This window comes from Etheostoma cragini, chromosome 9, assembly GCF_013103735.1.
Source record: "Etheostoma cragini isolate CJK2018 chromosome 9, CSU_Ecrag_1.0, whole genome shotgun sequence".
Lineage (NCBI taxonomy): Eukaryota > Metazoa > Chordata > Actinopteri > Perciformes > Percidae > Etheostoma > Etheostoma cragini.
In genome coordinates this window covers 22,618,626-22,629,472 of record NC_048415.1, presented here as the reverse complement: position 1 = coordinate 22,629,472, position 10,847 = coordinate 22,618,626, and the positions used below count along the sequence as shown (strand labels likewise).

Genomic DNA, 10,847 nt, shown 5'->3' with positions numbered 1-10,847 from the left:
TGTGTGTGTGTGTGTGTGTGTGTGTGTGTGTGTGTGTGTGTGTGTGTGTGTGTGTGTGTGTGTAGTTACAGCCTACATCGTCGCCAACAGTGAGTAATGAGTCCCGTTACTGCACTACTAGGAGTAGTCTTTGTTTCATATTGCAGGGGTATGCACATGTTGTTCATGAAATTAAAAGCTTGTAATGGCTTCTAAACAGTAGATGAGAAGCTTAAACATCTTGTGAACAGATAACAGCCAGAGGAACCCTTGACAACCAGAAATCATATGTGTATAATATACTGTAGATCATATTTTGTTGATTTTATGGCCACTTGGGGGCAGCACAACAAGCTGTAAGGACAAACTCTAAACATGCAGCAGAGTAACTTATTCTCTGTTTCTTTGTGGCATTACTCCCACCTAAAAGAGATCTTAATCTAAACCACAAAGCTTTACCTTGAAAATGTTTTGAAGGGCATGATTTGCTGTTGGAACGTCAAAAACCAATCATGAATAATAAAACTGCAAAATGTATTTACAAAATCATGGAGTGGCTGGCGTTTTCTGATCAGCATGAGTCTGATGTAATTTAGTTTGCTTTCTGGCTCTCTCTCATTAGGGTGGATGACCCCAGCACTCGATCTGGGTCAAGCAGCCTCTTCACTCTCTCTGCAGTCCCACAGTGGTGATAATAGCCCGTGACCCTGTAGGAGATTGTTCTGGGACAGAGAGCAGAAGACTGTGCCCCGTAGGCCCTGACATCCACCATGAATCAGCGTGACCCATCCACCCCCACCATGCTTATTAAAAGTGCAGGTGATAAACACATTGAGGCGTTATCACATGCATGTAAGCATCTTGGACTAAGCCTGTTTCTGCTCTTGGCCCGGTGAGATCAATATTATTCACAAGGCAACAACAACAGAGGAGCTGCTCCATTAACTGCCGATGACAGCTGAAGCACAGAGCTGCTGAGGAACTGTCATCACCTGCCATCCATCAGCACACCTCCACCTCACACATCTCTCCCCCGCGTCCATTATACCTCATTAGAGATACAAAGCCAAGGGCTGATCTCCACAGTTCAGAGGGCTGTTGGGTTACTGAGGTTATTTTTGAGGCCACGCAGTTTGCAAAGGCTGGCTGACTCCCAGGAAATGAAGGGGCTATAGTCTCAGATGCACAGGGAGACAAAGGTAGGCATTCCTTCACTACACCAAGGTCAGCATCTGATTTTTGTTAAAGTCAGAGCCGATTCATGCTGCAGTGCCAGTTAGATGGCTTCATACTGAACCAGCATGACAGTGCTATATGTACATGGTGAAATCAAAGGAAATTTCATAATCCACTCACAGCTCCCATAGAGATGGCACCCTACATTGTGTGTTGATGGGGATGTGAAGGACTAATGCTGTCAGAGGATAAACCGCCACAACATAAAATGCTGTTGAGTTACTGTGTACATGAGAAAAATGTCTATAGACTTTGATTTAGTTGTTTTAGTTGTAGCAGCAACAGTCAGGGTCAATAGCATTTGCATTAGACCAGGGGTCTTCAACGATGAACGAGACCCAGGGAGCTGGGACCCCTTACTACATACAATATATTCTATAAAATCAAGTTGCATATTAAACTGGGCCTACAATTACACGTAGGGCTGCCTAAAGCCTTTATACACACCTTTTTGCATCAAATACTAAGCTATTGAAATAGTTTTAATGTTAATCCGACATGTGGCACAGTGGAATCCTCAGGATGAAATGGTTATGTGAAATGTCTCTTTAAACTGTAGACCACTAAAAGAGTGGGAGTGTAGACTGCCTTATTATTACCCACATCTGATATGATATCTGATGTTTACCAATGTGGGCGTGTGAGAGGAGCCACGCCAGCCTAGGCGCTCTCTGGAGTTCCTCATGAAAATTACAGCTGCTGGCTTTATCTCCTTTCACATCACAGATAAACATGTGCGTCTTTTGTCAAACCACTCCTTAAATGTAATCAAAACAAATACATTAGGTGTGTGTACCCTCCCCACACACACACACACTTCTGTAACCCTTTCATTTAGTAGCAAGCAATGAATGATGCCGTCAAATAATTCAGATATATTCACATATTATTATAAAAAATAGTTTTTCTATATGATGAATATCTTCATGTGTGAATGGGCCAAAGGATACTCCCTTCTTTGCTCGTTTCTTGCATACTTTCCATTCCAGGGAGAGCAGCTGCCACACGTCGAAACAGCTAGAAAGAAAGAAAGAGAATGAGGGCACTTTGTCTCTGGATACACTTCCTAATTTCTCCAACAAGTAGCCTGCTCATTTCCTTTATAGTGAATATAATATAGTTTAACCATTTAACTACTATTCATTTGACTCGGGTATTAACTTGGATATGAACTTACAGACCCCCTTCTATAAACACTGGGACTGTGTTTGTTGTTGTCACAGTTAAATAACTATTATGTAGTAATGCAGGGATTTCCAAAATAAAAGAATGTCTCTTCTTACAGTGACTGCTAACCTGAGTAGATGGAGGGTCAAGTCTATGTGATGTTTTTCCTACAGTCTGGGAATCAACACACACAGCTGCAACCTCACATGGTCAATGGACCATCCATCAGTAAACTATCAACTCTTTCATTTTAAATCCAGCTACTATTTTAGTTAAGTAATTATAAAACTGAAGACCTTTAGCTTTATTGACATAATGACAAACAAACATATCTTAGCACACAGGAGGTGCCTTCTGACTACTGTCTGTCTTGCTCTGTTTCATATTCATACATTCATCAACTGTCACTACAGGATGCTTCTGGGAATAGCTGTCACTTTGGGGTTTTTAATCAAGCATGTGCATATTTTGGTCTAAACTGTGGCTTAAGCATCTGTCCGTTGCTCCTTTGGGTGGTATTGTAAATTCAATGTTTGTGAATAATAAATCCAAAATGTAAAAAATTAAAGATGACATTATAGTAAATTAATAAATAAATACAAATAAAAAACAAGAAACATTTCTACATTCATCTTAATTTTGGCTAAACACAAAAAAGTCAGTTTATTTAATGATATTTATTTGATTTGATTATTCAATGTTAAAAAAAAACACTGTCAATTGGAGGTCTTATTACACAACTTATTAGTTCTGATGAAAGATGGAGAAACTGATGGCTGAAAGCGTACAACTGCTGACACAACATCTCCGTGCAGAGGGGGGACACATCTTGACAGTGGGACAGTACTGGGACCTTTGCTTTTTTTTTAGAATAGCCTCCTCTGTCTGCGCTGCTACAGGCTGAGAGAGGCGCCTGCCAGCCCCACCGTTCACCGACAGACACAACACAGCTCACTGCTTATTAACTTAACAGACAGTCGTTGTTTCCGAGCACAAACATCTGTTCGCAGACAAATCACTGTTGTTGAACCCGGCTGCCTTCGCTCTGAATCTGGAACACACACATTTCTCCAAGCATGAGAGGTACTAATTAAATGTCACTTAAAGGAATAAACACATGCACAATTCAGTCTTGGTCAGACTGATAGTGGCAGCATAGACCTACACAGGATGAAATACTGGACCATCACCATTGTATTTTTCTTCTACAAATTATTTTAGTATGAAAAACAAGAGACCTTTAAAACCAAACTCTACCCAGTGGAGTTTTTGAGCACTAGTAGCGATACGGAGCAAAGTTTAGAAGAGTAAGTCCACAGGAATGAACACACATGAGCACTTGGATGTCAGGGTTTCTGCTGATTTTACTAAGTCAAATTTAAGACCATTAGGAATTCAATTTAAGACCTGTTTTGTAACGTAAAAAAGTCACATGTCAGAGTACGTAAAAAACAATATCTGGAACAATTCCCTGATTTCCTCATTGGCATTATAGGACGTGGTGCCTAGATTGGCTGCAATGGTGTTGATTAATGATCTACCTTGTAGTGATAATACAGTGAATTATAATTGGACTAGCAACAGAAAGAACACCACAGAATTAAAAAAGAACTGCAGGCCAATTTCACTATTAGGACCTGTTTAACATTAGTTAAGACCTACAACACAATATGTAACTGAATTAAAGACTTTTTAAAGCTTGAAGGTTTGAAGACTTCAATTATCTAAGCAACAGACTTACGGTGAACTCACCTGTTTGACGTTGTAACCCGTCTTGGCGCTGGTCTCTATGAACATGACGCTCAGCTCTTTAGCCCTCTGTTCACCTTCTTCGATTGTAATTTGCCTGTGGAAAAGGAGGAATAACCATCAAAGCATTACAGATTCATGCAGGAGAAATGATAATAAACTGTTAACAGACTGTGGGCCGATATCTACACTCTACACAAAGCCAAGTAGACACTACACACACAGACGTTCAGTAACGCTCTCTGTGTGCAGCTGGAGCTCCGGTTATTCTAGGCTAGTGAGGACATACCAGACTTAATTAGCTAATGAGTGTGGATGATTACTTATATTGTCCTGCGAGAAATTATTAACAGCCAATTTGGATTACATTTGAATGAGTCTGGCAGTGATTGTTTGGCTCTGGCTGTGAAATGGAGACCGAGGCAGGTGTCATTACCACAAACACGGAGAGATCAGCAGCAGGCTGGTACAGACGACTGGCTTAAATCAACCTGCCAATGGCCTTCTGGGAAAACCATGACGTAACAAGCTTTCTCTGCTCCTCTCAACACAAAAAGGAAATATTCGCTGTGTACCAGCTTTTAAATAACCCCTTACTGGCTGTAATATCAGTCTAAACAAGCCTATCCTGTTGTGCCAAGCATCGCACAGAGCGGCATTATATATTTAACTTAAATAACTCCTCCATTGCATCACAGAGGAAAGAGAAATCCAGTCATTGGTATACAGTATAGCAAAATGAAGTTCTACAGCAGGAAAAGAAAACACTGCCCTGGAGATATATTGACATTATCACCTAATAGAGTTGCACTAGTGCCGCTGGGGCTATTTCTAAATATATATAAAACCTATTTCAAATTTATCGAAAAATTAAATCGTAAACAGGGTGAATCGAGATCGCAATTTTATAACGATTGATTGTGCAGGCCTAGGTGGTGGCTTCTTACAATGTTGACAGTTCATTTTTTACTCAGATTTGTATTTTCTCTTTTATTTAAAAGCTTCTATTAACAAGCTGCAATAATAAAAACAAATTTATAACGGCTCCAATTACAACATGTAGTGTGAAAGGTGTCACCCATAGGGACAAACCCACAGAGAATTAGAACTCTAGTCCTTCTCAGCTCTACAGAGCTTTTAACTGCATGGGTGCAGCAGCAGTGGAAAGGCTTCGATTAGTCCACTGTGCACACCGTGCTCAGCACCAAACGGCACACCGACGCAGTTAGCAACTAGCTGGTGAACATAGTGCAGCCCGACATTTCCCTGAGGAAAAAGCGTAGAATAAAACTTGGCTAGAGTCACTTGGCTGATACTGCCTGGTGTACGGTGCACACTAGGTTTCCCTTATACAGGACTCTGCAGCACCTGAACTGTTCATACCTAACTTCCCCATAGATACTGAGCATTGTGAGAAGCTCCACCACGCATGAATGCACAAAGAGAGACCGAGGTGCTCCTCTCGACCAACTGATAATCAAATAGCACCCTATCACAGTCATTTAGCAAACACAAACCTCTGCTCCTCCTCAAGGCAGGGTTAGATGTGTCAGGGCTAAGCTGCATCACTGACTCATTTGAGAAGGATTTTTAAAGGGCCAGCGGCACACACAGCCACCCAGAAACAGAGCTGAGATGCCACGGTGCTATTACTATAATAAACACTAAACATAACCAGTTATGCTAATGGTTGTATTCGTTTAGATATTTGATTAATGAGGTAGCAAATATTCATTCCTGGCATTAATAATACATTCATATGGTTAAGTATTAACTAAAGATGATTAATATACACATTGATTCAGCCAGCAGCTCTGCCATCTAATCCAATCTCTGCAGTGTGGAGTCGGCCTGATGTTTTTATCACGTTTGTCCTCTACTGTGCTCAACTCAACGTTCCCACGGACAGACAGGCGGACACATTGCACAACATGGTTGCCATGGTGTCAAGACATAAAAGGAAATGCTGACTAAAAAGAAAAAATGTGATGGAAGAATTGTTTTAGGGGACAGGTTTCAGCGTTAACTACTGTGCGTACCTCTTGTCGGCCAGATCTGTCTTATTGCCGACAAGCATAATGATGACATCACTTCCTCTCTCCGTTCTCACATCCTCAATCCATTTAGACGTCTGCTGGAATGAATTAACATCTGTTGGGAAGAAGAAACAAACCAGAGTCAAACTACAGCTGCTGTTTAGACTGACACGTCTCCTGCTGTTACTGCCCTTCCCAAAACCATTAACACTTTAAATACTGATGTGCTTGGTGTGTTTTTTGACAGCTGGCAGGAAGGGAAACAATATTTTATAAAACATTTTATTTTTATTACATGGTTTATTATTAATGCAAGAAGAAGATAAAACCCCATGTGGAAGATCATATTACTGATATCTTATACATATCATGTCCCAAGATATTACGTAGCTGATTGATGTGTTTGATACACACAGTACTGGATCCTCCATGCTCAGCTCTGTAGTATGTTAACAGTTCTTTATAAATCCCTTTGACCTTGCCCTGTTCATTAAGTATGCAGACTAAGGCTTGTACTGAATGCTTGGACTGGGACTTTAATGAGACAGACCCCCGTCTTTTTCAGGGCAAAAAAAGCGCACGGTTTGGGGAGATGGTATCTGTTATTTTTCCAATAAAATCAGGAATTAAATTAACTTCTAGAGGGCAGGCATATTACAGTAAGTGTACTTTGTACATTTAAATGCAACCTTTGACAGATTTGAGAGAAAATAATGACACTTTCTGTCATGGAAAATGATGAGTATTCCTCACCACATGGTTTTACCTCTCTGGATGAGCAAAGGCCAACTTGTAAATACTACAGTTGAATGCCCTAGTACAGGTTAGCATAATATACATTATTAATATATTATAAGTCATGGCTAGCTGATACGTTCAAGATAAACACTTCTTTATATAAGGATGGAGAGAGTTGGGGTATTTATTCTGACAAATAAATGCAATGATAGAGTTTTTTTTATCCAAGAAGAACAGTGTTTAAGACAATTTGAGAAGGAGGGAAGTTATGCAAGCCTATCGATGTGTAGAGGGGATCCAATTTGCTTATGGAAAATATCAAGGAGATATTTGGTATTTGTGAAATCTTAGCTTGGATTTCTCTACTCTGCTTCTTGGGGAAATCCATCCATCACATGTTTCAAAATTAGAGACAGGGAAACTGTTTGGCCAAGAAAGAGAGGGGGGGGGGGGGGATGAGAACAAGTGAGAGAGAGCGAGAGAGAGAGAGAAGGAGAGAGCGATAACTTTGGCTACATGTGTTGACAGTAAACAGGTAAAAACAGATAACTAGAGTATGATTCCAGATGAACATTTAAAGGTCTAACAATAAAGGGAGTTGGACACTGAAGATAAGTGGGATGTTAAAGTTTGATAAGGGACACTGACTTGTAATGTCGTAGACCACCACAGCCACAGTGGAGTCCCGTATGTAACTGGGAATGAGGCTCCTGAAGCGCTCTTGTCCCGCTGTGTCCCAGAGCTGCAACCTCACCTGGGGTTCAGAGAGAGAAAGCTGAGGAGGCTGAGATTATTTGGATATTCAGAGAGCCAAACAAAATAACCCAATAGGCTCCCTCCACACACACAACCACACACAACATATTAATAGTACAACAAAGCAGTGTTTACACTCTATGGGACGTTTGCTTTTTTGGTACGGTAGTAGTGTCTTTTCTTTTTTGTTTTCGACCGCGGATTACAATCCAGTGTAGGCCGAAGTCTCAGCCCTTCGTCAAACGTATGGCGTAGTGTACAGATTGTGGGGTTGCAACGGTATCAAATGTTCATCATAACCGTCTCAAAAAGCAATTTCTTTACTTGAAACCATTTTTAATGAGAGTATGTATAAAGTAGCCCTGCACAATTCAGGGAAAATTAAGAATCACAATTTTTTAGCTTAGAAGTGATATCACGACTCTCTGCCATGATTTGTTTCTCATGAAGAGTAATGTTTACTGCACACATGAACCCTGACAGAAGGAAACCAAGTGGCAGGACCAAACAGATTCATGTTGGCACCTAGAGCACATTGGGCATCACCACAAGCCTGTCGACATAGAGGCTTCAACGGAGAGAAGGGAGCGCATCGCGGCGCTTTACAACATATTTAATACAGTCTATGTTTAAAAGTCACGGATGAAAGAAGTAGCGTTTGGGATGCAGTCGGCTCGTAAAATTAAATGAGAATCAAAGTCATAAAAATAAATAAATCTAAGTTATGTAAAAATGAAATCGCAAACAGGGATGAATCGAGATTGCAATTTTATAATGATTAATCATGCAGGCCTAGTAAAAAGTGTCCCTTTTAGTACTGTAGATGAGTGAATGTACAAAGTATGATAAGTGTACATTTCCATGTTCCAGTGAAACCAGAATATTGCTGCAAACCTCACATACTCTATGCTGGAGTTTTGAAATTTCTTAAAATTCTGGATCGTTTGATATTAAAAAAAAGTGCGGTTGCTATCGATGGTAGCTTGACTATTTAAAAATCGCGGGTTTGTGCATGATGTCCCGTGTCCTGCTAGTGGCGATTCTACCCAACAGTGGTCTGCCGTGTTTCAAATTATTATTTATATGAGGGGACTCATCATGATGACGCTTACAAGGCTGAAAGATTACCAAAGATAAACAGACATGCACACAGATAGTATTCATCTACATATTACAAGCTACACAGACGACATGCTGTTCATCAGTACTGCAGAGTTACATTTCAGCACATGCATTATGTAGTGACAAGCAGCTCTACAGTGTGTTTCTCTCTGAAAGGTGTTACTGCACTGCTGACACATTACAGACATTTAACATCTTCGTCATGCCATTATACAGCTGTTACTAAGGTTCTTACCGTTCGATCTTCCAAGTACATGGTTTTCGACAGGAAGTCAATTCCAATTGTGGCCTAGGGAAAGAAGACACCTGGGGATCAACATCACTGTAAATACATTGAAAAGCAAAGAACAGAGTGTTTGCTGAGGAATGAATAACATACAGTCCTGATCATCTCCCATCACTCCATGTATGGATACCAGTACTCTATAAACCAGGCCAATGCAACAGTTATGGAGCTCAAAATGTTACTTTTTGAGTTTCCAATGTCTTTTGAATTGATCATTAAACACAGTCAATTTTTTTATTCAAAACAGCTTACGGTATGTCAGTTATTATTGTGCAAACATTTTACTTTAATTATCAGAACAATTGTAATGTTTAAATATGGTTTTACACTCCGATGGGCTTCTTAAAATCATGGCTCATATCAGTTCACTTTTGCCATTTATAATAGCAATCTTATCATTCCCGTATTGTGTCACAAGGCAGATGGCACTGCGTTCTCTTCAAGGCGTGTTTACTTTCCACAGCCAAGCCCACGGCTTTCTGCTTCGCTGCCTGCTGCCATATCATCAGCTGCTCTGAATCAAAAGCTAGAAATTAATGATGCACTGTGGAGAGTTTTTTGTGTGTAACGGAATTAGTTCTTTTTTTTTAATGCCAGAACCGTTCAGTTATAGATACTTGACAATAAACTTTCAGATCTCAAAACAGCACGGTGCTTGTAAATCACATTCACTAATGCCATTATTTTGAAATTCAGTATTAGCAGTAACTGTTCTGTTACAGTTTTGCAGACATGGAAATCTTCCTAATATCCTTTTGGAAATAATGCACTTTAAATAATTTTAAGAACAAAAGGTGCATTTTAAGAGACAGAAGAGTTCGGAATAACTTTTTTTCCCAGCTGGTTAAGGCAGATGTGGTTAGTTGTGCTTTCATGTGGTGCATGCAGATGTTTGATGTCTCAGTGCAGGTGTAAGGGGGACAAGGGTGTAAAAGGCTTAAAGGCAGCGGGGAAAGGACTGACCCAGGATTGGGCAGCAGTCCCCGACTGCATGTTTTAAGCTTGTGTGACCCCAGCCTGCAAACTCGAGCACTGAGCAGCTGGTGCACATCCTGCAGCTGGCTGGGGGGTCTGATAGGCTGACAGGGACGATGCAGTTTTCTGCAGCCACATTGATTTCCTTTGGATACAATTTATTTGTACTAAGATACATTTGTATTTGTATTTTGTTGTGGGTGTATCCGTTGTGTTTGTCTATGCTAGGCCGTCATACCCACTTTGACAGAGTTAGGCATCAGCAGCTTGATCACACACTTGTTTCCTTGGTGATGTCGGCTACAACAGTGGCCTAACTCAGAGAGTCTGGCATGAAGACAGAACGTCATTTATACTCTTCCTTTACACTGAAAATAAACAACCTCAAAGAATTATGAACTGCTTCATGCAAGATCATAGCAAGCAAAATTAAAATACTTGTTTGGCTGTATCAGGCCCAAAACAGACAGGTGGATTTCATGCGCTTCCAAATTAACTCCCCTAGTTATTCTGGCAGAATAAGCTTGAAAAGTATTTACCAACTTGCATAACAGACTCAAAAAACTCACTGTATGCTTGAAGTTAAACACACTAATTTGGTTAAATTTACTCACTACAACAGCCCATAAAAAAAAGAAAGCTTTGAACATTGGGTTCCCCTGAGAAAACATTTAATATTGCTGATTTGGTGTGACATTATTGAAACAATAGTGCAACTGTTATAAACTCACCGGCCACTTTATTAGGTACCCCATGCTAGTAACGGGTTGGACCCCCTTTTGCCTTCAGAACTGCCTCAATTC

The 10,847-nt window shown here is 40.4% G+C and overlaps 1 protein-coding gene across 2 annotated transcripts in view; it reads right to left on the bottom strand.

Moving 5' to 3' along the window:
• The window catches only part of rab6ba (RAB6B, member RAS oncogene family a), a 36,351-nt gene that overhangs the window by 2,181 nt on the left and 23,323 nt on the right, over positions 1-10,847 (bottom strand). The window contains exons 3-7 of one of the 2 annotated variants that reach the window (XM_034880456.1): positions 9,019-9,072; positions 7,554-7,680; positions 6,171-6,282; positions 4,135-4,228; positions 2,166-2,232 (exon numbers count right to left, since the gene is read on the bottom strand). In XM_034880456.1, the coding sequence (XP_034736347.1) occupies positions 2,166-2,232; positions 4,135-4,228; positions 6,171-6,282; positions 7,554-7,680; positions 9,019-9,072 (454 nt within the window). The remainder of the gene's footprint in view (positions 1-2,165; positions 2,233-4,134; positions 4,229-6,170; positions 6,283-7,553; positions 7,681-9,018; positions 9,073-10,847) is intronic. The other variant, XM_034880457.1, reaches the window with a different exon arrangement.